Source organism: Nelumbo nucifera, chromosome 5 (genome assembly GCF_055504915.1).
Source record: "Nelumbo nucifera cultivar China Antique chromosome 5, China Antique-T2T, whole genome shotgun sequence".
NCBI lineage: Eukaryota > Viridiplantae > Streptophyta > Magnoliopsida > Proteales > Nelumbonaceae > Nelumbo > Nelumbo nucifera.
Genome location: NC_142653.1, coordinates 304,612 through 332,546, shown reverse-complemented (window position 1 = coordinate 332,546; position 27,935 = coordinate 304,612). Strand labels below are relative to the sequence as shown.

The 27,935-nt window shown below is 36.9% G+C and overlaps 1 protein-coding gene across 4 annotated transcripts in view; it reads right to left on the bottom strand.

Moving 5' to 3' along the window:
- Positions 1-14,021: 14,021 nt before the first annotated feature.
- The window catches only part of LOC104603848 (Phospholipid/glycerol acyltransferase family protein), a 39,666-nt gene continuing 25,752 nt past the window's right edge, over positions 14,022-27,935 (bottom strand). Inside the window, exons 2-5 of one of the 4 annotated variants that reach the window (XM_010268012.3) lie at positions 20,519-20,646; positions 18,711-18,796; positions 18,054-18,197; positions 14,022-14,484 (exon numbers count right to left, since the gene is read on the bottom strand). In XM_010268012.3, the coding sequence (XP_010266314.1) occupies positions 14,206-14,484; positions 18,054-18,197; positions 18,711-18,796; positions 20,519-20,646 (637 nt within the window). In that variant the 3' untranslated portion in view covers positions 14,022-14,205. Of the gene's footprint in view, positions 14,485-18,053; positions 18,224-18,710; positions 18,797-20,518; positions 20,647-27,935 lie in introns of all 4 variants that reach the window. The other 3 variants (XM_010268013.3, XM_010268016.3, XM_010268014.3) reach the window with 3 other exon arrangements.

The following is a 27,935-nucleotide window of genomic DNA, read 5'->3' as shown; positions in this document are numbered from 1 at the left end:
CCGAAAGTCGAGCTCCTAGTAGCTTCTTGTAGGGGTGGGTGACCGGGATTACGAAGCTGATGCAGCGCAATCACAGCTCGGCACCTCACTGATAGTTCGGGACCTGGTCAGCTCGGCACCTTGCAGGTAGCTCGGCACCTGGTCAGCTCGGCACCTCACTGGTTGCTCGGCACCTGGTCAGCTCGGCACCTAGCAGGCAGCTCAGCACCTGGTCAGTTCAGTACCTTTCGGTACCTCACAGGTAGCTCAGCACCTAGTCAGCCCGACACCTCATAGGTAGCTCAGCACCTGGTCAGCTCGGCACCTCACAGGCAAAGCCTACGGGCCACATTACTACTTAAGACCTGATGAGGGTAGATTTGGCCCTCCAGTGAAATTGCGACACGTGGCACCTCGTGACAACTAGGCAAACACCCAGGCAACAACTTACCAAGTTGGTGTCCCACCCGGGCACCGGTCTGGCCGGCATGGCGCGGCCTGGCGCGACCTGCACATGGCCTACGGGCGGCCTGCGCGCTGCCTAGCACGGCCTGCGCGGCCTGGCGCGACCTGGCCGACCTAGATCAGCCTGGCACATGGTCTGACCTGGCCGACCTAGCCGCCCACTGATAAACTCGGCATGCATACCGCACGAGCTCGGTAGCTCACCAAGGAGCTCGCCAAGGAGCTCGATAGCTCACCAAAGAGCTCGCCAAGGAGCCAGGCAGCTCGGCAGAGCTCGCCACAAGCAGTTCGGCATAGCTCCCCCGGGCAGCTCGCCACTTGTAGGGTAGCTCGGTACAGAAGAGTAGTTTGGCGTATCGCAAGAAGATCTCCTGCCTGACAACCTGGCCTAGACACCGACCCGCCGATTGACACAGGCGCCGATCTGACAACCTGGCCTAGACACCGACCCGCCGATTGACACAGGCGCCGACCTGACAACCTGGCCCAGGCGCCGACCTGGCCGCCTGACACAAGCGCCTGCCTGACAACCTCGAGGAGTTCACCACCGTACCCCGGTTCTGACGGGATGTGACGAGTCTTACCGTTTGAGGGCTTTTCACCCACCTAACCCGCGAGGACTCTAGTATATAAAGACCTCACCCCCCAAAGGGGAGGAGGAGAAAGGATGGAAAAAAGAGAGGTAATCCCTACTCTCTAGCTCTCTCATTTCTCCAATATCATCTTCAAGCTCTCTACAATCAGAGTGCTAACTTAAGCGTCGGAGAATCCCCGCTAGGAAAATACCCCTGGGTCCTCTGTTTCAGTTCTCGCTGGTCCCTCAGCTCCCGCCGCCTACAAAGAGGAGGAAAAGATGGAGTTCTCGCAGAGGGCAGTCGGGTTGCGCTGCACCAGGGAGCTCCACCATTCTCTGAGTCACAGGCCGCCTAGGAGTAGGGAGCTTGCCGCTAGGGAGCTCGTCACCAGGCAGCTCGCCACCAAGCAGCTCTCCACCAGGGAGTTCGCCACCAGGCAGTTCTCCACCAGGGAGTTCACCACCAAGCAGCTCTCCACCAGGGAAGAACTCGCCACCAGGCAGTTCCTCACCAGGGAGTTCGCCACCAAGTAGCTCATCACCAAGGCACTTCACCACCAGGTCAAATGACGAGGTACTTAGCCAAAAAAATTGATACACCACAAAAAATTGGTACGTGACCAGAAACGGTTACATGGAATTTCATTTCCCAACATTATAATATTTTATCCCCCAATATGCATTCGGTTATTAACTATAGTAATAGCAATAACTAAAAATTTTTGATAATTGTTATATATAATTCTCAATTTTATAGAAATTAGTTAAAGAGTTTTCAATTTTGACAAAATGTTGTTAATTAACATGATATAATAGTGTTTACCCCAAAATACTTAAAAAAGTCACGATGAGTTAATTAATAACAATATTTATTAATTTTTAGTACTTTATTAACTTTTGGTAATAACACTATTTAATACCCATTAAATATGGGTTGGATTAAATGTTAAACATATTTAACTATTTATTAATTAATATAAATATTTTAAATGAGAAAGAGTGGATATAAATTGAGAGGAGAGATTTTAGGAATTGATTGGGGAGTGGGGTAACATGATATGTTCCTAATGTCTTAGAGGAGAGAGATTTTTGGAATAGTTTTAGGTAGTTGGGTTGGGAATGTGACATGGCTTAATGGGAGTTATGGGAAGGGAAGAGAACACAAAGTCAAGGAGAATATAGGGTAAGGGTAATTGTTTTAGGAAAGGCATGCTAGTGGACCGTCTTGCTTTATATATATAGATAGATATCAATATATCACATCTGAGTCATTTGACGTTGTTGAAGCTAAAACCTTTTTTTTTGGACTAAAATACCCTTTTTTTTGAAATAGGGTTCCTATCTATTATGAGAGTAGAAAATGTAATTTGAATACTATTATTTGTTACATTCAATTCCCTCTCATTAAATCCCATTTAAGGTATTAACTTCATTCACCCTCATTTAACCATACATTTAAGGCATTTTTGTTTCTTTTAATTACTAAATTTCACTAATTAAATCCATACATAAATAATTCTAATAACATAAAAACTTGTACTTTTGAAATTGCCTTGGAAAAGCAGTATTTTTATCTAGGTGGTGGTAAGAAATTAAACAATTTTGGGTCAAATGGGCCAACCCATATTGCATTGTTGTTACAATTAAATAATAAAAAATTAAAACATGACAAAATGAAAAAAATATAAAAATTAAAGAAAAATTTGGGAACATCTTTAATATCATATATTCATCATATTAGACAAGAATAAGTATGATAAATAAGAAATACTTTTATTAATGATGGAAATGGAATATAAAATTTTAAACCAATTGGAAATAAAATTATTTTCTTATTCTCTCTCATTAAGTCTCATATCTAAGGTATATTCTCTCATTAAATCCTATATTTAAGATAGGTTTTTTTATCATTAAATTATATTAATTAAACCCACAACATTGATTTTAATAGTATAAAAATAAATATTTTGAAAAATAATTTGAAAACAAAACCATTTTCTTCCCTCTCGGTGGCGGGTAAGCAATTCAACCATTTGGGTCAAATGGGTTAACCAATAATGCCATAATTAAATAATAAAAAAAAATAAATATTATATAAAAATACAAAATAAAGAATTTAGCATATCTCTATTCATTATACTAAATAAAATTAAGTATGAAATGTAAGAAGTATTTTTATTAGCGATGAAAATGGAATTACAAATCTAAAATAAACCTTGAAATTAAATTAAATAATATCATAGTCAAATAATAAAATTTTTAAAATAAAAATATAAAAATCACAAAAATAAAGAAAAAAATTAGAGAACAATTTGGGCACATATTTGATGTTATATATTTATAAAAAAATAAAATATTGGGTACATCTATAATATTATACATTCATTATATTGAACAAAAATAAGTATTATACATTATTTTATTAATGATGGAACTATAATAATAAATGGTTTGGGTGGTGGGTTAGTGGTTTGGGTCAAATGGATTAATCAATGATGATGATGTTATATATATATATATATATATATATATATATATATATAATATTATATATTAATTATATCAATTAAAAATTAAGTATGATAAACAAACATTATTTATATAATGTAAATAAAATATATAATTAAAAATTGGTTTGAAAGCAAGGCTATTTTCCTATCTAGATGGTGGGTCAATGATTAAACTTTTAAAATAAATTCATGATGATGTCATAATTAAATAGTAAATATTTAAATAAGATAGAGCACAAAAAATAAAAAATAAACGATTTTGTCAAAAAACATTTGGGGACATTTCTAATGTTAAATATTCATCATATTAAATAAAAAATTGTTAAAATAAAAATTATTTTTATTATGAAAATGAAATACAAAATTAAATAATAATAATAATAACAATAATAATAATAATAATGGTGATGATAATAATTTTCATTGTAATTTAAAATTTTAACGTGCAATGCACGTCCACATTTACTAATAGACATAAAAAACTGTAATTTCAAGTTTCGAAAATTTCTCTATAAAGAAACTAATCAATTTACAGAAAACATGTTTGATTCACTTTATTATATTTATTTCTTGTAGCCATGTTTGACTAACTTTAAATGCCATACATTATAGCTTAAATGATATAATTTTAAACCATCCTATTAATCAAGAAGTTAGGATAGATTAGATACACCTATCACCTTGTACTTAGGGGACATAACATTCAGTCCCCAAACTTTGTTTTTAAACAACACCCCCTCTACTTTTTGCATTCTAACACTCTAATTTTTATAAAGGTAAATTTCTCAAATTATCGTTATGATTTAACTAATTGATTAATCTGTTTGATTATTGTCTAATGCTATCCTTATTGTTTTTTACAATTACTTTACTTTAGGATCCGTTAGTATTATGTTACACATGATATATTATTTTTTTTAAATCCAATTTTACCCTTCATCCTTTTCCTTCTCCCTTCTTCTTCTCCTCCTCCTTCACTGTAAGAGACCCACCGGCACCTCCTACCATTGCTGCCACCGATTATGTTCATCGAGTAGAGAACGGAATCACATCCCTGAATATGAACGGATCAAACCTGATTCCAATCAAGTCCAGACAGATCGCGGCAAGACCATTCTACACCTTTGCGTGAAACACAATTGTTTTGAGGCGCTTAAGCTGCTGGTGAAGCGTGAGGAGTCCGTGAGATGGCGGACAGGCTTCTGTGAGCTGGCTAGGCTTCCTTGAGGTGGATCCACCTATTACAGGGATCTCTCTCTCTCTCCTATGCTGAAACAAAATAAGGCCTCCCCATGGTGTTCACTCCACCGTAGCACGGTTGAGTTACCGACCAGAAATGGGGAAACGGGTGAGTCCTTGGTCTCTCATCTTCTCCCCCTTGTAGAAGACAACCACCACCACCTTCATCCACCCTCTGATTCGACCCCCAGGCCACCTCTCCAACGACCCAAGCTAAAGGATCGACAACACTCCAATCTGCATCTCCGATTAAGCAACACTCTTTCAATTTTTTTTTCTTTTTTCTTTTCAGATTTGTCAGGAACAGGGATGGCTACAGACTTCTGATTATCACTAGAAATACGAATGAAACAGGTCTATTTCATTTCCACCGAAACCGGTGCTGGTACCGGCAGCGGCAGTGGCAACGACAACGGTGGATGTGGTGACATCTCCGGTTGTCGGATCTGAAACGGGGGCAAGAAAAATAAAAATTCTTAAATACCCTTTTATGATTAGGGTGTCAATCAGATTGGAACACTGATCTTCTAGCTACCCAAGACAGAGCTATAGGGGGCACCGTCGACCAGTGGCTAGAATCCTTGTAGCTGCCCAGATCCAGCCCTACAAACCGTATACAAAGGGGAAATGCTCAACGTATTCACAGAAAACCCCCATACTACTATCTTCCCATTGATCACTTAAAATAGCGTCTATTTCTCCCTCCCTCACCCTCTAGGTGAGAATAATTGCCAGCGAAAGTAGATACGGACGATGGAGCAAGGTGGGAAGATGGGTTCAGGCAGATGGCTTGGCGTTTGGGAGTACTGTTCATAACAAGACCCAAAAGGACCAATCCGGTCCGATCCAATTCGAGTTGGCTGGTTTTTTTTCAGTACCGGTCAGTTTGGGGTTAAAAAAAAAACATAAACTGATGGTTCGGTTCAGTTTCAGTATGAAAATCGAAACCGAACCGACTTAGATATATTATATATATAATATATTTTGATATTTTTCAGTTTTATTATATATATTTCAGATATTATATATAAAATTTCAGCTTTAATCCATCAAATCATTTTTAATTTCTAGGCATCTAGTCTTCGCTTCTTAGACTTGAATCCTTTACCTTCACACTGAGAGAATTATTCACAAAATTGACCCAAACCGACTCAAACCAACTAGGTCGGTTTTACTTAGTATAGGGTCGGTTTCGGTTTCATTTCTAGGTAAAATGATCAGGTCGGGTCGGTTGGAAAAACGCCAACAAACCGACCCAATCCGACCTGTGAACAACCCTACTAGAAAGAAACAAAACATATTATAAAACATAGATAAGAAGAAAGAGAAGGCAGAAACTGAACCCACTGCTGAACCTCACCGCTAGAACCTCCCGTGCCCAATCGGAAACCGCCTAGAGTCGACTGTGCACCGAGAAGACGAAGAAGAAGAAAGGAGCTTTCATGTAAGGGCTAAACAGACATTTCAGCCCTGCCGTTAATATTTTAACGGTAATGATAATTTTTCAAAACAGTAGGGATAGCATTAGCCAATATTCAAATAATAGGGATATACTTAATCAATTAGCTAAACCATAAGATTAGTTTAAAAAATTTACCCCTTTTATAAATCTCGAAAGCCCTTTTGGCATCTAACTAATAGAAATTAATTTTCAAAAACCCTATCTAGACACAAACCAACTTGATTGGACGCCTGTAGTCATCAAATAAGTGAAACGTCTTTTAAAGAATTCCATCATTATTCATTATTTTGGTGGTAAGTGGTTATCCTGTTTATTTTTGGGGTAAAAATCTTCAACACATGGCTTACTGGATAGTGGAAAAGTTAGAACAAAGCTTACCTTCCTCCTTTTCCATTCACCTCAATTATTCCTCCATCTAAGTGCGACGATTGCATCACTAACTTGGTAAAATTTTGAGTGTCCAAGTTCGACAACTTGTGTTGTCCAACCGAGTTCTCCGTTACTCCCTATATGTTGTTGTGTTACTCCATCCATAGCTTCCAGACCTACAATTTTCATACAGTTCTAAAACTCAGGCCCAACCCATACTTCACCCTCGACCCAGACCCAATCCTAAGATTGGACATAGCCTAACACCAGATCAAGCCTCATGAACGGAAGGGATGGTGAGATCAAGTTTCCCACCTTTTTTGGAGATTCATGAATATCCAATAAGATAATTTCCAAATTCAAACAAAGAATTATTCAACACTGCATCTCGTAGGTACACTGTCATGAACACACTAAGCACTCAATAAATATTCGGGTTAATCATTCAAGTGTTCATTAAAATTTTAAATATACCATTTTCTTTACTCTTCTTTCTCTCTCCTCCTCTCCTGAGAAATTTATGTGCATGCTGTTGTATTCAAAACATGCCATCGAATTCTTCTCACATACCTCAGTTTCTTCTATAGCTGACGTTGCCAGGTTAGGACTCGACTCAACGAGCTCTTTGAACGTCTTAAGCATATGGCTGAGAGCGACAGCATGTTATCGTATCCATCCATCAGCCCATTTGCAAAATTATCGGCTTACTCAACCATCTACCTCATCCGAATCCTGAGTAGATAGTGTTTAGTGCCACCCCAGAACCAGACAATCTGTCATATTCCTTCTCAGAATTGAACACCCAATCCCAAAGCACAACCTCATCCGAATCCTGAGTAGATAGTGTTTAGTGCCACCCCAGAACCAGACAATCTGTCATATTTCTTCTCAGAATTGAACACCCAATCCCAAAGCACAAAAACCAAACCGAGTTTACGCTCTATTTGATTCAGAAGGCGAAGGGATTGTCCGGGGGGAATGAGATCTTAGTTGATATCCACAACTCATGGAAGAAAAATATGAAGCATTTCTCTCTCTCTCTCTCTCGTGTCAGCGTGTGTGCTTCTGAGTTCAGAAAATTCTTGGGAGGAAGAATCACTAGAATTAGAAATGTAAAGACTTCACTGGGCAAAACAGAGCTCTATGATAAGGTAGGTTCCATAGCTTAACCATTTATACTTTTCCTGATTTCACTTGATGTCTAGAAACGAAAAAATCATTCTGATTTTTGCACTGTTCTTATTATAAGACCCAATTTATCCATGCTATCGATTTATAGTTGTGTTTCATAGGTGAGATCGTAAATTGGAAAAGAATCCTGGTTTGTGATTCCTTTTTTAATAAAAAATTCATCCATATCTTTGAAAAACATTTAGATCTTTTATGTTCAGCTTCTCTATGATAATTATTATCTTTGTTTGTTTTGTCATTAAGAATCTAAGAGTGAAGACTTTCCGCCTCTGGTGCTTGAAATGATTTCAACTTCTTTTTTCTTAAAAGCATATGTTATGACAGGGGTACTCGGTGAAAGATGCAATCGCTGCCAGGCCAACAGTTCAAGAAGAAAACTAGTTTCCGAGGGGATGTACGATGCAAATGCTACATCCTCGATGCCAATGTTCGCGAGTTAACTTTGGCTGCTGTTGATAGCGTTTTTAGGCCGTACACGTTCACCAATTCACGCCCATGTCTATTGTATCCCACTCTATGTAACATGGCATTCTCAAAAATGTTCTCAACAACAGAGACTGTTGGCGCCCAACAGCCAAAGTTTTTCCAATATTGGCTAATCAGTTTTGGACTGAGATTTCAGTACTAATCCAATCTTACCTCATCCTTTTCTTTCTTCCAATGCTGCTTCTCCCTAGTCAAGTAGGAGATCCCAAAGCGGCAAAGCCAATATGTTGGGGTTGAATGTTTTTTTCTAACATTTTAAACACTAGTAATTAAGTACATGCTTTACACATGATAAAAATTTCTTTATATTAATTAGTTGAATTTTAGATATATCATAGTTAAGATAAAAATTGAAAATTAACAAAGCAACAATATGATTAAAAATAAACTTAAATATTTATTATTCAATTATGACATCATGGGTTTCTTTGAAAAGTTGGACCACCTAGATCAGAAAATAGCTTTGCTTTTGGATTAGTTTTAAATTAGGGAAAATTATAGTTAGAGCCAGTTGTACATTTAAAATTAGGCTACAAGTTGGTCCATAAACCAACAAAACTCTGACAACCGATTCTACATTTCAAATTATAAAATCCCTTGCCATATCATCAGAGGCTTATGTGGTTGCTGCTAACATGGGACTCTTAATCCATGTTGGACATAACAAAAAACTTATAATGAAATTGCTCTTTAATGTTGGGTGATTGGAAAAAAAAAAGGTTTTTACTCTCTCTCTCTCTCTCTCAATATCCCTCACACTCTCTCACTCACAGTTATCTTTATCTGCTCAATGCCTATATGATTTGAAAATAAATAAAAATGTTTTTTGGTTTTTGTATTTACGTCATCTATATCAATTTCTCCCATTCTCTCTACCCATCGTTCCCCCTCAATCTCTCTCATTCTCTTTCTCGGTCGATCTCTCATTCTCTCCTAGTTTCTCTCCTATTCCCTCTCTCGTTTTTTATTTTCTTACACACTTATATAGTATTAATTAGATCGTATAAAATAATATGAGACCAACTTGGTATGGTTAAAAAATTATTACACCAACTTGATAAAAGTTCATAAGAAGCTCTTGACTATGAAATTTATACCAATTGGAGAACGATAGAGATTGAGGGAGAAGGAGATATTGACTGAGAGGGGGAGTGAGGGAGAAGAATGATAAAGATTGAGGGAGAACAATATAGAAAAAGAGGGGGGTTTTGATTTGGCTACAGATCGAAGTTGAGAGAGTGGGAGAGACAGGGGGAGCGGGAGATCGAGAGATGACTGTGAGAGTGAGAGAGAAGGGAGGGAGTGGGAGAGAAACTGAAAACCTATTTTCGGTATAGGTTTTTTGTTGTGTCCAATATGGACTAAGAGTCCCACGTTGGCAACAACCACATAAGCCTCCGATGACATGGTGGGGGTTTTTTAAATTCGAAATATAGATCCGGTTGTTAGAGTTTTGTTGGTTTCTGGATCAACCTGCAACCTAATTTTAAATGTATAACCGAATTTGAATATAATTTTTTCTTTAAATTATATATTTCATTTACATTATATAAAATATTTTTTACTTATCGAACTTAATTTTTGTTTGTCTATGGTATCATTCGAATCAAACCACTAACCCACCATCTAAAAATGAAAATTGTTTGATTTCTATGTTGATGTTAAATTTTGTATTACATCTCCATCGTTGATAAAATTATTGTTTATGTATAAAAATTAATTTTATTCAATATAATGAATGCACAATATTAGAGATGTGCCTAATATTTTATTTTTTTATAAATATATAGCATTAGACATGAGCCCAAAATTTTCTCTATCTTTTTTTTTTTTTTATTTTTGTGATTCTTTGTATTTTCTACTATTAAAAATTTTATTATTTGACTATGACATCATTTCCTTTCTAGGTAGATTTTGAATTTGGCATTCCATTTTTATCATTAATAAAAATATTTTTTACATTTCACTTTTATTTATTTTAATTTTTTATTATTTAATTATGACATTATTTATTAATCCATTTAACCCCAAATGGTTGAATTGCTTACCCAATTACAATAATTTAATGATGAGAAAAATATATCTTAAATATAGGATTTAATGATAGAGAATAGGAAAATATTTTTATTTTCAATTGGTTTTAAATTTTACATTCCATTTCCATCGTTAATAAAAACCTTTCTTATTTATCATACTTATTATTGTTTAAAAATGTTCCCAATTTTTTTTTTAATTTATTATTTAATCGTGGCTACATGGATTAATCCATTTGACCCAAAATGATTTAATTTCTTACCACTACCTAGATGAAAACACTATTTTTTGCTAGGTAGATTTTAAAAGCATAAGCTTTTATGTTATTAGAATTATTAATTTATTAAGTATGGATTTAATTAATAGAACTTAATGATGAGGAGAAACAAAAATAAATTAAATATGTGATTCAATGAACATGAGTGCAAGTTAATAACTTAAATGTTGGATTTATTGAGAGAGAATTGAATGCATTGAATATCTTTAAATTACCTCTTTTCAATTCATTTAATATCAAGAACCGATTACCCTATTTGCCCTCATTTTTTATCAATAAATTAAATATAGAGGGGTAAATTTTTTTCCTTAGAAAATTCCAAAAATATTTTTGAGGCCATTCGTGCTTTTTAAAATAGTATAGATTTAGGCTCAATTTGGAAAAAGTACAAATATAAATTTATAGAATATAAAATCTTGTATTTTGTATGTATTTACACCGTACATATTTGTATTTGTACGCTTAACTGAGCCTTAAAGACAAATTTAATATTATAAAAACCTTTGGAGTGAACTACTAATAGTTTTAAATAGTGCAATAACATAGGTCATATTTTTGTTATTTGGGGCCAACCAATAAGATAGTTATAAATTGATTTTAAAATTGGGTTTCCCGTTAAGGGCAACCTTTTGCCCTTAATATCAATAAAAATATATTTTTTATATAATAACCGAAATAAGATACATTTTTTTGAAAAATATCAAATAAGGGCATTCGTCTTCCTTAGTAAACTTGCGTTGAGCGAGTGACGTTTGCCATCGATAACTTATGGCGAACCCTTCTCTGTTAATGTTTATAGAGAATCTACAAATCACTTTGTCTTTGCCCTCAAATAAGCCATGAATTCGTCTTGCTCGTCATGGCGAACCCTTCTCTGTTAACGTTTATAGAGAATCCGCAAATCACTCTGTCTTTGTCCTCAAATAAGCCACCAGTTTGTCTTGTTCGTCATGGCGAACCTAACCCTTTATAGAGCTCAGTGAAAGCTCCTCTGATCATTTTCTCGACATGATGTAGCTTTTTTTTATTGATATTTAACTTATTATTTCCTTCTGGTCCACCTTTCTTAGACTGGTTAATAAAATCATCCCAAACTAAGTAAGTGATCGCTGAGTACGACTAGGCGTCGTTAGTGGGATGTTTATCTTCACATTCTTTCCTTGGAAATTGATCACATGACTTGAAAGGATTCTCATCTTTCTTTCTTCCTCTCTTTTTCATCCTAATTGATTTTCCAATCTCATTTGATCTTGGAGATTCTGAGAATTGCACTTCATTTTTTTTCAAACTCAGCCATGGAGTTGTCTTGAAGATGTTCCTACTCTGTCATGTCCTTAACAGACTCACAATCTTCAGTCAAGAGATAGAAAAGACAAGAGATTAGACAATGCATGAATGCAATAAGCCCATGGATGTACAGAGTTTGAATTTGAAATATATATATATATATATATATAACATACCACAGGAGATTGTGCATGAGATGGAGGGATCCTCTTTCGAGTCTTCAGCAGAGTTTTCTTTTTTTCTTTATTGTTTGCATGGTTTAAAGTATCGATACGATACACTCTGTATCAGGCGTATCATATCATATCTTTTGAAAAAGGTACGCTTCGAAACACCCCAACTTTTTTTAATTAAAAAAAAACTATTTTTAGCTTCCCAAAAAAACCAAAATTAAAAAAAAAAATTAAAAAAAAAGAGTTTTGTGTGTTTCTAAGTACCAATACAGTACTGCCGATACGCATATCGTATCGATACTTTGAACATTGGTTGTTTGAGCACAGCTTTGAGCTCAACGAGAATTTCCATCTGTTTCTTCAGTGACTCTCCTCTCTTCATGAATTGTAGACCATTGTCGGAGGACTTACATAGAGGCAGAGGGAGACTATCAACAGTGACATTGCCCTTATTTGATATTTTCCCCAAAAAAGGCACCCTGTTTCAGTTATTATATAAAAATAATATTCTTTTTTAATATTAAATGCAAAAAATTGCCCTTATCTGCCATTAACCCTTCAAAATTTCACGACTAAATATTCTGACAGCCATCTTAGAAACGTGCTTTGAATCATTTAAAGGGTAGGCTGGGGGTACTTCTGGACAGTGATCAGTGTATCCGCCGACTGAAATTTCAGATATCTTCTATGTAGCAATTCCATTAACAACTTAATCGAGTCAAGAGCCAAATGGCTAGGAGTCTAGATCCGCCAATGTGCTACCATGGGGTTAGAAGTTCCTTTGCTGCACAATTACAATATCTTTGTGCACAAATTATTTTACACTTCCGGAACTGTACAATGATGATTATTACATCACCAAAACAAACTTTTAAGGCTGCATTTGGAAACAATACAAATGGAGTGTAAATCCCAGTTTAGGGTAAATTTGCACTGTGTTTTACTTTTGCCTGTGTTTGGCAGCATTGTATATTTATGCACTGACAAATGAAAGAAAACACATTTTCCAATACATATTTACATTGATAATAAGATGTAAAAGTACATCAATAAAAAAGAAATAAATTTGCATTCAAGTGGACTTTTGATAAAGAAAGGCAAATGCTTTTTTGGAATTCATTTTTGCATCCATTACAACTAAATCTATTTGGTAAGAAGGTAAATTTGTCCATGCAAAACTAATTCAACTTTGCAATTTAGACTGTGTTTGGAAATGATGCAAATAAGTGGGAATGCAAATATGTAGAGTGTAAAATGGTTCATATAAATTACAAAATTGGACTAGTTTTGCACTGACAAATTTACCTTCTTAACAAACAGACTTGAACTGTAATGGATGCAAACATGAGTCTCAATAAAGCATATGCTCTTTTTTTTTTTTATCAAAGCCTACTTGAATGCAAATTTACTTCTTTTTTTATTGATGTACTTTTACATCTTATTATCAATGTAAATATGCATTGGTCTGTCATTTGTCAATGCATAAATGTAATGTTGCCAAATACAAGCAAAAGTGAACCAGAGTACAAATTTACCCTGAACCGGGATTTACACTCCATTTGCATCGTTTCTAAACACAGCCTTATATGGACCATTTTACACTCTACATATTTGCATTCACACTTATTTGCATCATTTCCAAACACAGCCTAAGCAATTTCTGCCCCACAAAGCTCAGCAAGAGTGAACGAAAAGAACAGTCGCCTCTCAATTTTGCCACGAGGCCTAGACCCATACGTGCTCCAAACTATTTGCCTTCATGTGTTGATCTCTCTCCTCCCAAATGCACCAACACATTGCAAATCCTGATGACCGTAGGCAGTGGCCTATCCTGGCCTTAAAGTGGATAACATACAGCATTTTATTGGAACTAACGTGGGCTTATATTCTATCCAAAACTTAATGGAAAATCTGTTTCAAGGGGCCAACAGTTTATATGTCCTCTCGTTAGATCCTTCAAGTAAAACTCTTTAAATTTCACTCATTAAAAATCATAATTTTCATTAATCAAATATCAACCTTGAAACCTATAGAATCAGTCTCAGGCGACAAAATCTAAACTATGAAAAAATTTTTGCATGGTCAATAAGCACTAAGAAGATACTGACCATGCCAACAAAAAAAAAAAAGGAAAGGAATAAAACCCCGTACATTCATTGTTAAAATTGGATAGCAAGGCATCTTAGATGTTCCATGATAGCTCGAATACGATCAGAGATGGTAGTGTAGAGCCATCTCTGTGCTGGCTCATCAAGTCCATGAGGAGAAGTCATAGGCCATCCAGAGCTGCGGAATGACATATCTCTAGACACGGACATGGCCATCTGCCTCAATTTAGGAAGGTCAAAATCTATTGGCTCACCTACAACTATTTTAATGTCTTTATTGCAGAGAGGGAATGGCGGCCTTCTTCCAAAGAAAGACTTCTCAGGCATCACCTGAAGACACAAGGAAAGAGACGGTAATGAGAAAAGCAACAACAATACTGAAAAGAAGAGGAATTGATTCAAATTTAAGTCAAGGGTACATTTAGAACAAGTTTACATTCGTTTTTTTTTGGGAAATGAAGATTACATTAGTAGGTAGAATGTGCAATTCACATGGACAAAGCAAAGGCAACTGATTTTTTTGTTCTGTTTTCGTTCTTATAACCAAACTCCCAAAGACCTGACAAATGCTAGTTATGGAGATTACACAAAGAGGATTTGTTTTATGAGTAGAATTAGAAATGAAAAAGAACAAAGAAAAGAAACAGGAAAGGTCATTTTTCCTGTGAAAGTTTCAAGGCTACTCATGGTTAAGCGTTTCATAAATAATAGTGATTTATTTAACTATAACATACTAGAAAGGTTAAAAATAGCAATGCAAAGCTTGTGCCGATTCAGAACAAAATACTCAATAGAAGTATTATTCAAATTGGACCTGGTCATTACTTGGTTTACAATGGCATTAACCTGGTTCTAAAAAAGTTGAAGAAATTGATGGAATAGAATTATCATCAAAGATCAAGTACTGTAATATTGATAAAGGTGGCGTTTCATAAACCTGAAGTCTGATGTCTGAAAAGTCTTATTCAGGTCTGAAAATCTGAAAAAAAAAAGTAGAAATGATTTTCTACTTTTTAAGGGCTTTGAAAGGATAAGATTGTTTGAGTTGGAGCAATTCTCCAACATCTGAAACTGTGAAGTGAAATATTTTACCACTGGAAATAGACTGTTTGATAATATTATAAATAATAAAAATATTATAATTATTATTATTAAATAAATACTATCACTTATTCTTTATCAGAAACAGAAAAATTCTTTTATAAATTTAGGAAGAAAATTTACAATATGAGTGGCCTTGGCTACCCCAAACTCCTAGGACAATACCAGAGCCATATTCTTACAGTTACATGTGAGCCCAAAAACAATTCCCTCTATTGACCCCTTGTTTAGCAAAATAATTAGCTGGACTGTAGCTGATCTAGGTAATCACTGCACAATAAATATTATCGCTTATTTAAATAAAAATAATACTATTTATTATTTAATTCATAAAAAATATTTAATAATAGATGGTAGTAATGAGGGCATTAACATCATTTCATCACCACTAAAATGTGTTTGATTCTACTAAGACACGAGATCAGGTCTTACCATTTCAGATGTCTTTTCTCTTATTAGACGTTAGAAGTAAACATGATCACAAACACCCCTTACCTCTGAAAAGCAAGTTCTGAAAGTGGTATCAAATGCCACCTAACTCAGGTCTTGAAAAAAATTTAACCATGTGAAGAACTCAAGGCTCCATTTGGTTGCTAAGGTCCTGTTTGGCATCACTCCAAAGAATCAGTTCTGGTCATTCTCACGAGAAGACATTTGGTTGTGCAATTTTCAAAAATCTGATTCTACTCAGAATAGAAAACACACCCAAAGGCCCATTTTTTAGAAGTAAAAAAAATCCAACTTTTGAGAATTCAATTCTCACGACGCAACGATTCTCGCTACATTCTTTTAAGTAAAATAAACACATATACTTATGGCACACATGAAAGCAAGGTGAAATTGGTAATTTCACAAAAAGATGAAAACACCCAAAACCCTTATGTCTGATCACATTGCTAGTTTTTCATTCCGTAACTGGTTTCATACCAGTTTGCCCAACATTGTTTTGCTCTTGAAAGACCCCAAAGGCCCAAACCCTTTGTGTCACTAAATTATGTTACAGTTGAGTTCAATGCCTGTGACTAGGGGTGGACATACATACATATAAAATAATATATAACACATATAAAAACAATATATATAATACACATACAACTATATAAATAAAAATTAAAATATTATATATAATAAAAATACTAATATTTTTATTTTTTATGTATAATGATAGCTAGTTTTTATAATCCTTAAGTTTTTATCTGTAAAATAACAAAATATGTATACTTTTTTACTTTTATAAGAAATTTAGCTCCTAGTCAAGCTTGAACTTGCGAGCTTTTGAGTCAATCCAAATTCAAGCTCAAGCCTCATAGTATTCTGGCAAGCTGAGCTCGAATGGCCAGATATTCGGCTCGGCTCATCTCAAATACACCCCTACCTGTGAGTGATGAAAACCAGTCTAACAGCCATTGCTGGTAAGAAATACACGTTTAGAGTTTATCCCCATTGGACTATTGTGATGGTGAGAACCGGGTTAGCAATTGTCAATCATTGGCAACATTGTTTCTCATAGATGTTTTTTTATCCCCGTCTATCCTTTGTTTTAATCACAAACAACAAAGCAAAGAAAGAAAAAAAAAATGAAGAGGCCAGAGAAAGGAAGAAGAAGAAGAGAGAGAGAGAGAGAGAGAGGGATGGTGGAATGATCAGACTATTTTAGCTTGGTTGAGTTGCAGAAAAATAGAGGAGAAAATAGGAAGTGCCAAATGCCTACAATGTTTTTCGGAATATGAAAAATCCAAAATTCATCTTTTCTGGAAAATTCTGGGAATGAGAATTTTCCAGAATTGATGCCAAATGAGACCCAAGTAACTAACTCTGTGTTTGGTTTAAAAGAAAAGGTAGGGAAACCTGTACAAAATGTGAAGCAGAAAATTTCTAGCATACAACAATAGGCTTGAGGCACAAGTCTAAGAAGCAAATAAGAGGAGAAAATAGAAGAGGAAGCAAGAATAACTTCTATGGCTGTTGACTATGGTAGAAATAGAAAAAATTGAGTTCTGCTCTCTGCAAGACCTGTTGTCATTCTTTTATAGAGCCAAATTAGCATTCCCTACTTGGACTCTTAAGTCCTACTTGTATTTAAACTTCAGAAGAGGTAGAAACTTCCTAAATACCAAGTCATTTTTTACTATAAATAGTAATTATGACAATTATTATAAATAACAACGAGAGAAATTTAGTTGGGATATGGCATGGATGATGATGATGGTGATGAACAATGAGAGGAATTACTATAAATGCCAATGCGGTCCAGTTATCAATCTGTGATAGACTAAATACAAAGATATTAATTATTATACCATAAAATTCCCTATATACCTCCACCCCAAGCTGCAGGTGTATATAAAAAACAAGACATCAATTTATATTATCAAGCCAAAACAGAACTGTAATAGGCTGAATACAAAGATTTTAATCTCCATTTTTGTTATCCATTTTTTACCTAATCACAAACTAAAAATGTGAATGAAGTCTTTTTTTTTTATATGTAAATGAAGTCAACCTTCAAGATGGACACTCTTTCTAGAATTAGAAATAATACACAATCCAGAGAGAACAAAAAATAGTTGAATTGCCAATCCCTTTCCTGCTGCAAATGCACCAAGCTCACTATCTTGAAACAATAATCTGAAGGATGCCTAAGATTTGATCTACTAACCAATCATGGAAATCAGAATTTGTTGGGGTTCATCAGAGGCAGAAAACAAAGTACTGGTCCTATTGGACTCCCAAGAGTGATTGCCAATATAATGAACCAGCATCTAAAAGAGAACTGAGCAGACTATGAACACTGATACCTTTTCAAAACCATGATGCACAATTGGCAAAACTATTGGTGTTACTGGTGCACGTTCAATAAGGCTGGCAGTTCCCCATTTTAACCGCCTGATAGGCTTATCTTCTTGTGACACTTTTCCTTCTGGAAATGTATGCAACTGCTCCTTGGAGACAACAAAAAGCTTGAGGACTTCACTATCATAAAACCAAAGTTCTAGAATAATCAATAGTGGAACCTATCCAATCATGCATTGCTTAATAATAGTTTATCAACTGCGTAGAGGTATTTGCATAGACAATTCCATGATGGGACTCATTAAGCATCTAATATATGATTACTTGAGCTGGTGAAAGATATGCATGGATAAAGGTCTAGAGATCTTGGAGAGAGAGTTCATCTACTAGACCCACAAATGATATTTGACCACCCACAATCTGATACAAGTGGCAATGAAGAGGCAGCATGGATCCACCATAGATTGCAACCATTTGATAAAATTCACCCAGTAGGTTTGCTATCTTGACATTTATTTGCACATGAGATCCATAAAGTAGGTCAAATCAAAGGCCCACAAGTACCACATTGAAAGGGTCTGGCAGACAGCTACCTTTGATTCCCTTGCAAGAAAACAATATTCCATATTGAAAGGTGTAAAAATCACAGGATAAGAATGTACCCAGGCGCCATCACTCAAGCGATCAAGAGCTTCATTCATGTGTTCCTGATAAATTCCTGCACCCCTTCTTATGGGTATGCATTTTCCTGTGCAGTTTACTACCACCTCAGAGATTCATTTCTCATATAAGACAACTTAATGAACATCAATTTACTGAAACATAATGAACAAAAGTTCCAGATCAATGCAAATATTCAGAACTTATATCTGTTAAGGTCCATTAGGTAAGATGGGCAAAATGTCCTGGAAATTTTAATTCATGCAAATTAATTGTCGCACTTAACAAGGCAGAATATGAATACCATTAAAACAGAGATCTCATCAATGAGAAGCATAATTAACATAACTAAAGCACCCTTTATCTAATAAAAAACTCATAGGCAAGGAGTTAAAAAGAATCAACATGGCCACTGTATTACAGAACTAGCACTGTATAATGTGATTATCTCCTATATATAATACTTCAGAGGTGTCTTGAAGCCCTCCCGAATTGAATCAGTTTAAGATGAACATTGACAGATGTTCTCCCTACCAACACCCAGAAGGTGGTGGTTGAATACTCAGGTCCAATTGGCTCTTCTGAATTTTTCTTATTGAGCATTGACGCTTGTGAATTTCACAAAGGAGAGGCACTTTACCTTCTCTGAAGTCTAAAGTGTCAAGAAACTTAAATTTACATAACTCTTGATTCATGGGGGGTTCTTTTTTGGGTCTTTTCCTTGGTCTTTGCTCGAAACTGGTTGGGTGAATCTTTATGTTTGTAAGTTGTGTGGTTTTTGGGTTTTATTATGGGGACATTGAGGTCTGGTTGCCGGATCCTTTGGTTGTGCATTTTCTTTGGGTGCTGTCTTATCACCTTTCTGTTGTATTTCTTTTTCTTTTTAATGAAATTTTATTTTTACTCTTCAAAAAAAAAAAGTTTTTGGGACCTTTAGGGTTGGGAGACTCACTAAAGGCTGAATTGATGGCATTGTTGCAAGGCTTAAGACTTGCTAAGAAATCAAACTTCCAACAGTTGGAAGTACAAGGAGAGTCAAAACGGGTTGTTTCTTGGGCCAGTAGTAAGCATCTTGTGCCATGGATTTATAGGCATGCTTTCACGTAAATAGAGAGCCTGTCAAAGGAGTTGATCATTACTTTTAATTGGGTAAGAAGGACTGCAAATGATTGATCAAAAAAAGAGTGCAAATGGGATGGCTGATACTTAAGCAAAACAGGGGGTCTATAGACAGCAGTTGTTTTGGACACTATTGTATCAGTGTAACTTTGTTTGGGGTTTGGGTTTGGTTAATGTCTACAGTCGTTCTGGGTGGCTGGAGCCCAATCTGATGTATTAACTATTGACCTGTTTTCACCAATTAATGTATTTAATAAGATTTTTCTTGCAGATCAAAAAATAAATGTTAATTTATAGGTTTTATATGGACCTTAGATCTAAAAAAAATCTGTAAATAGTATTTATTGTATGCGAGTAGGCAGGCAAAGACATTTCAGATATTACAGAATTTAGACTTTTATCAAACAAACATATTTGATATACAATCAGAGAGGAAAATATGCAAAATAGACCATTTCCAGAGTTGACAACATTCAAATATTCAGATACTTCAATACAATTCAGAGGTACAGAGAAGTAGAAATGTATATTCTGCCATTCAGAGTACAAAAACTTTTTTTTCATTTCAGAGATCAGCGTTAGATGTAACAAACAGCACCTAAGACTTTCTAGGCTCCAAGGAAGGGGGAATGATTTGTAAGGTATGAAATCAACAAATAAAAATTGTACAACAGAGCAAGAGAATCAATACCAAGACGGAAGAAATACGTAAGAACCACATTTTTGAAGCATATGTCTTCAGCTGCCAGTACCCATCGTGCCAGTTTTGCATCTGCCGACGGGAATTCCTTGAACCCCCACATAAGAGGATCATCCAATCTGTTACACCCATTATGATTAAGAAGAGGTCTAGAAAATGGTTGCCACAGGGATGCATCCAAATGCAAGTAGATGCTCAATGGTCAAGATATTGGATATTACAATAGTTCTTAGTTAAGCATTAATTTTGAGGACTCACAACGCGCAACTAACTAATATAAACACATGTTGAAATGCCATTAATAAAAACTCCATTGCTTCACACAAAGAATTTCACATTTCTAATAGCAAACGATGCATGTTCGAAGGACTTGTGTAGGGAATCCCTCCAAAGGAGAATATCTTTATGGACCCTTTCATTCTATAGGTGCATCCAGTTCAAGACCATTTTCTGTTGATTCTCCATTTGCAAGTCTCCTGTGACTGTCTCAGGTATTTGGAACCAATACTTTTCCTTGCTTAGTGCCGGATGGGTGAAGCCATTAGAGATGGAACAATTATTCAGTTTTCAATCTTCCCTCCCCACCTCCTGGGAAAAAAATACTAAGAGGGAAAAAAGTGTAGAGATGCACAAGAGCTGCTAGTCAATGGTTCGTCTGGGAACAAAGCAATGCAATTTGCAGCAAGGAGAAATCAATTGAAGCAGTTGACTTGGTTATGGTGAGCATAGCACTAGAAGAAATAATGATAAAATAAGGGTCTTCACCACTGATGACATCATTATAAACTGGTAAAATTTGGCTTCTGTAGAGAGAAATTTCAATATGAGCTTGTAAACATTCCTCACTAGACTGGTGGACCTAAAATTCTGAGGGTGAGAAGCATATGGCCTCTTAGGAATAAAAGATATAAAGGCATTGGCATCAATGCTAATGATCCCTCCTTCATGGAATCCTAACATCACCTAACAAAAATCCCTTTTAATAAGTCAATAAATATGCAAAATAGCAAAATAGCCTTCAGAATCTTTTCTTCTGTTATTCAAAAGGCCTTTCTAGTAAGTCAATAAATATGCAATGTTTGTTAAAAGGCAACGCCAATCTAGACCTTCACATGTGGTCCAGGGGGCAGTGAAACTCCATTGATCACTTTGAAATGCTTGACAATAGCATTAGACATGCCAAAAGGCAAAGTAGTTTCCAACCCATCTATCACAAGCCTAAAAAGGATTTTTTTTTTCAGTTCTTCCCATTAGCCAAAGAATGAAAAGAATTGGAGTTTTTTATCATCCTCCTTGATTCATCTGCATCTTGAATTTTGCCTCCAACAAGTTTCCTCCCTCCCTCTTCAATATGGCATCAAGGTCAAACCTCTCCATATCATTAGTAGATAAATTTCTTGTATCCTTAGTGATCCAAGATCTCAACTTTTTTGATAGTAAACACTACAATAGCCTTGTATTCCCCCATCTCATCCTTTTTATCAGCAGCCATATCAACCATTTACAAAAAACATAACCACCTCAAACCACTTGATCCCCAGAAAAGAAAAGCACAAAATCATGTTTTCCTGACAACACCATACTCAAAGAATCCTCCATCAACATTGTGCATCAAAACAGCAAAGCACCCGGTCTCCACACCAAATTCAAAATATCTAAAACAGTTCAAACTATATTACAAGTTTCTTACCTCTACCACCATGACTTCACCCCCTAATGTTTTTTGTGAACCTCTAGGCTCTAGCCACTTTAGATGCCATTATCATATCTAACAAACTATCCAAAGCAGCCTTCTCCCTGCCTCTTTCCCTAGCCTTTAATGTAACCTCCCTATTGGCATACTTAAAATTGCAATCTTCTTTGTGAGCCTCCTCCTTCGCTCTAGAATTTCCACTCTCTATATGCTTCTGACATATTTCAAATTTTTACAGCCATCTAAAAGGTGGCTTCTACAGCTTCCTTACCTCCCAATAAGAACAACTTGTTAGCCACTTGAGCCTCCAAAGGGACCACTATCTCTAAGGGAATAGACCTACTCATCTAGTGGATTTCATGAATAGAGATTAGAATCTAACCTCTTTATTTCCACAATTATTCCTAAAATTTCACAAGATTTCTGGAACAAAGATCATACCTGATGAGAGGAAGGAAGGACAGAAGAATGGCATGAATAGATTTCCAAGGAAAAGCTCTTGTAGCCCCAATTGATAATCCCGCATCCCATCCTTCAATCGCTTGCTCATGAATACTTAAAATTACTTTAACCCAGAACTTGTCCCTTTCCACTAGCATTCTCCATAACCATTTACCCAATAAAGCCTCTTCTTTTAAAAGTAACCCAATCCTAACCCACCATCACTCTTGGTTTTTGTCACAACCGCCCACCTAACTCTATGATCCCTTTTTTCCTCCCCCTCCCTCATTAATTTCTCCAAATCCCTACACACTCCCTCAGGAATCTTAAAGACCAGCAAGAAGTAAACAAGCAAATTAGCCAACGTTGATTTAATTAGTGTTATCCTGCCACCCATGGAGAGTTAATTCTTTTTCCACAAGGCTAATCTCTTTGTGAATCTACCGACCACTGTGTTCCAAAAACTCCTTTTACTCAGGTTGTCCCCTAGAGGTAGAGACCCAAATAACTCAATGGTCAATGAGCAATCACACAACCCAATATTTGTGCCCTTTCTTCCACCTCTCTATCACTCAAGTTGATGCGAGCCACACAACCTTGTCAAAGTTGACTTTGAGGCTTGTCATTTGTTCAAACGCATTAACCGCCAATTTCAAGTTACTAACCCACCTGATCTCATCCCCTCCACAAAACAATATGGTATCATCAGCAAACTATAGATGGGTAACTGGAACCAAGGTTTAAAATATCGTAACGTATCGGGCCGTATCAGCCGATACGTACCGTTCCAATAAGAAACCGATACACGGAACGTGTAAAAAACATGTGTTATGTTTCTTTTCGTATGTATCGGCCAATACGGGCCCGTGTCGGGCTGTTTCAGATCTGTATCAGTCGACACTAACCTGAAATAGGCTGATACGAACCGAAATGTCTCGGTTCCCCTTGTTCCATTAATTTCATTAGTTTATATTTAATACCAAACCTCTCTCGTTAATGTCGGTTATTACTCCTATATTTAAGTCTTAACTTCTTCATTAATTAGTTAATTACTCCTATATTTAAGGCAATTTTAAATTTAAATTTGAATTTTAGCACCTAATTACAATTCTCTCATTAATTAATGATTCTCTCTCATTAATTTCGTTTCATTAGTGTATAAATTACAAGTATTAACAATAGCAAGACTTGAACCTTGGTCATTTGATTTTTTCTTTTTATGAGTAAAGAGAAAACATTCATTAATAGAGTTAATGCAATTACAAGCTTCCCATGGAGAGGCACGAGCTGTGTCCTCTCCTAATAGCAGGAAGAAAGACAAAGGAAAATAGATAACAGAAAACAGAAAACAGGAAGCAGATTCAATCTACAATTGAGCCCAATATAAACTTTCCCTGTTTACCCCTTGCTTTGCAAGGCCATCATCCATAAAGTTTGCAGATCTCCCCACCCATTGTATTCTCACTGTCAAGCTCCTTGTCAAGCAGTTGAATTTTTTAATTTCATTCTTAAAACACCACACTATAGAGTCCGGGTTTTGTAGCCATCCCACTACCACCTTGGAGTCCCCTTCTATTATCAGATGTTCCACACCTATCTGCACAGCTAGCTATACTCCTTGGATAGCAGCTGCAAGTTCCGCCCTACTGGAGTTTCCAACTCCTATTGGCCTCGAGTAGATAAGAACCACATTCCCAGCCTCATTCCTAAGTACCCCTCCCACCCCTGACGGACCTAGATTACCAAGACTACTTTCATCGAAGTTCAACTTCAAAAAATTCTCAGGAGGAGGTTCCCAAGTCAGACTCACTTTAGTCTTTCTAGATGAACAATTAGCCACTGCTAACCAATTCCTCCAAATATCACTAAATGAGAAAAGATGAAATAAGTCCAGTGATTTTAGCCATAAGATCACCCTATTTAGAATGCAGTCCTTCATCTCTTCTAAGTTTCTCTCCTTCTCTTGGAAAGTTTTGGTATTCCTTTCTTCCCACACAGACCAAAGCAGCGCTGCTCTTGCACACGACATAATTCTTCCTCTTCTGTGCTGCCAAGGGAGGAAAGCAGGATCTAAAATCAAGCTTGCATCTACTGGCCTAACCAACCTGCACCCAAACAATGAGAAGAGCCACTCCCATAACTCTGCAGTAAATGAAAAGGAAATTAGTAGATGGTTACAGTCCTCACCATGTGACTTGCAAAGGATACACCAAGAAGGTGAAAGACAAAGATAAGGTCTTCTCTTTTGTAGAATGTCTAAGGTGTTTATTTTCCCATAATGCACTTCCCAACAAAAAGCCATAACCTTAGGGGGAACAAGCCTACACCAGATTTCCTTAAAAGGGAAAAGCCAAGTGGGGTTAGATTGAGTAATGGATTTAAAGAAGGAAGCGCAACAGAAGGATCCATTTGGCTTGGGTGTCCAGATCCGTTTGTCGGGTTCAGAAGGGTCCAAACACACTGTATCAAGTAGGCTTAGAAGATTTGTTAGGGACACAATTTCCTCTTCCCTTAGGCCTCTATGAAACCCAAAATCCCAATTCGGTGTTAATGGATTATTCATAAAGGAGCAAAACTTTGAGACAACCTCCTTTTTGTACCTTGAGACAGAGAACAAAGGAGGGAAGAGGTCCTTCAATGGAGCCTCCCAGACCCATGTATCCTCCCAAAAAAGAACAGAGTTACCATTACAAACATCATACCTGACAAAACTGAGAAACTGAGGAAGGATGCCATGAATAGCTTTCCAAAGAGTTGCCAAGGCTGCCTGCCATGATACTCTAGCATCCCACCCATTATCAGAGCGACCATGAATACTACCCACCACCTCATGCCAGAGCCTCTCTCTCTCCACTGACCACCTCCACAGCCACTTCCCCAGTAGTGCTTTATTCTTTTTAATCATTTTTTTTTTTTGATCAATAACATCAACTTCAATAAATTAAGAGAATAGAGGGAAAAGAATACAAAGGGAGATAAAATAACTTAGCTCCCCAAAAACAGAAAACACAGGGGATGCAAAGAAAATTAAAAACTAGCCCAAAAAACAGCCTCCCTATTCACTCCTTGCTTGGCCAACCCATCCGCAAATGAGTTGGCACTCCTCTTCACCCAGCTGTATTGAATCTCAATGTCCCTACCCAACCATAAGAACTGTTTTTTCTCATTGTTAAAGTTCCACAAACCACTGTCCTCTGTCTTCAACCAATTAACCACCACCTTCGAGTCACCTTCCAGAATCAAACGGCTAATATTTAGATCTTTTGCTCTTTGAATTCCTTCAAGCACTGCAAGGATCTCAGCCCTAAGAGAGTTCACCTTCTCCAATAGGGCCAGAGAATAAAGCAGTAACAATCCCTTCCTCATTCCCGAAGACTCCTCCAATCCCAGAGGGCCCTGGATTCCTTACACTGCTGCCATCAAAATTCAGCTTTATAAAGCCCGAGGGGGGAGGGGACCAGGACGGACAAAGAGTCCTCTTGCATCTAGCAGTGAAAGCAATCTCTTTCCAGTTTCTTAGTAAGTCATCCATAGGACAATCTGAAAACAACTCCAAAGATTTTAGCCAGTGGACCGCTCTTATGAGGATTCGATCTAACGAATCTTCCAAAGTTTTTTCCTTGTCAGAAAAAATGCGTGAGTTTCTTTCTTCCCACAAAGACCAGCAAACCGCTGCCCTAATACACCTCCACATAGTCTTCCCTCGCTTCTTAGGCCAACTGAAAAAAGAATGAGAAAACAAACCTTGGACAGTCTCCGGAGGATACCAAGAACGCCTAAAGCGAGAGAAAACCCACTCCCAAACAGATTTAGCAACCTTACAAGAGACCATGAGGTGGTAGCCAAATTCCCCATCAGTTTTACAAAGAACACATCTATTAGGAAGTAGACAATAGTTGGGTCTCTTTCTTTGGAGTAAGTCTAAAGTGTTGATTCTTTCCAGGAAAAATTTCCCAACAAAAAAACCCCACCCGAGGAGGAATAGGTCTGCTCCAAATTTCCTTAACTGGAAAGGACAACCCTAGGGGGGTAGGAGGCTGAGTTAAGGTTTCAAAGAAAGAAGCACAAGAAAAGGTACCAGAGCTAGAAAGGGTCCAAAATCTGGTGTCTTCCTTTGCAGGGTTTAGGAAGACACCCTCAAGGGAGGTTAGCAGAGCTACCAGGCTATCCAAGTCCGTATCCCTAATTGCCCTACGCAGGCCAAGGTTCCAACCAAAGCCCGAAGTGGAAGCTGAAGGGACTAAGAAGGAAGAAATGGGTTCATTTTTCAATTCTGAAAGAGTATACAAGGAAGGAAACTTGTCTTTCAGAGGAGAATCCCCGACCCAAAGATGTTCCCAGAAAGTTATTCGGTTACCAGAGTTTACACCATACTTGATCCAAGGGGAGAAAACTGGAAGCAGATTGTGGATGGATTTCCAAGGAGAAGCAACTGAAGCCCTTGCCAAGAATCCAGGATCCCAGCCATTGTCTTCCAGCCCATGAATGCTAGCCACAATTTATCCCTTTCCAAAGAAAACCTCCACAACCACTTCCCCAGAAGAGCCATGTTCCTTTTCTTGAAATTACCAATCCCAAGACCTCCTTGAGTTTTACACCTAGAGACCACCTCCCAACTCACATTGGGGCCATACACATTTGTTAGTACCCATTCATACCCATTGGCCACCTGTTTGAACTTCAGGGAGACAGAGTGATCTCCAATTAGCTCCTCCACACCTAAGAGTATCTCTTCTTTCCACATGGTCACAATCCCTCCCGAGGAACCCCACGAAGGAGCAGCCACCCACTTAATACCTCTAGAACTCCACACACTCCTTGCCCAGCTGCAATCAAAATCCATTCTTTTGGACTCCTGAAGCATAACCACATCCGGATTAAACTTCTTAATTACCTCTTTGATTGTTGCTCTCTTCCTAATGCTGCCCAACCCCCTCACATTCCAACTTAGGATTCTCATTGAAAACTATAAGCTTTAACCCTAACTCCTCCAAGAACTATTTAGACCCTTTTCTTCTAATCCCTTTCACTTCGAACTTCTTGTCCCCCTCAATATCTTTTTTTAATCTCTCCACTTCACTCAGCCTTCTAAACTTCATCTTGCTGTCCTCTTTATTTTGCATGTAGGCTTTTAGATCATTCGGGTTCTTCAGCTTGCACCCCAACTTTTTCACAAACTCTGCAACCGACTCTTCCCCAAAAGTTTCCTCTTTTTCTAAAGAAGCACTCTCCTCACTCCTAAGAAGCTTCTTGTTCCTTCTCACATTACCTCCA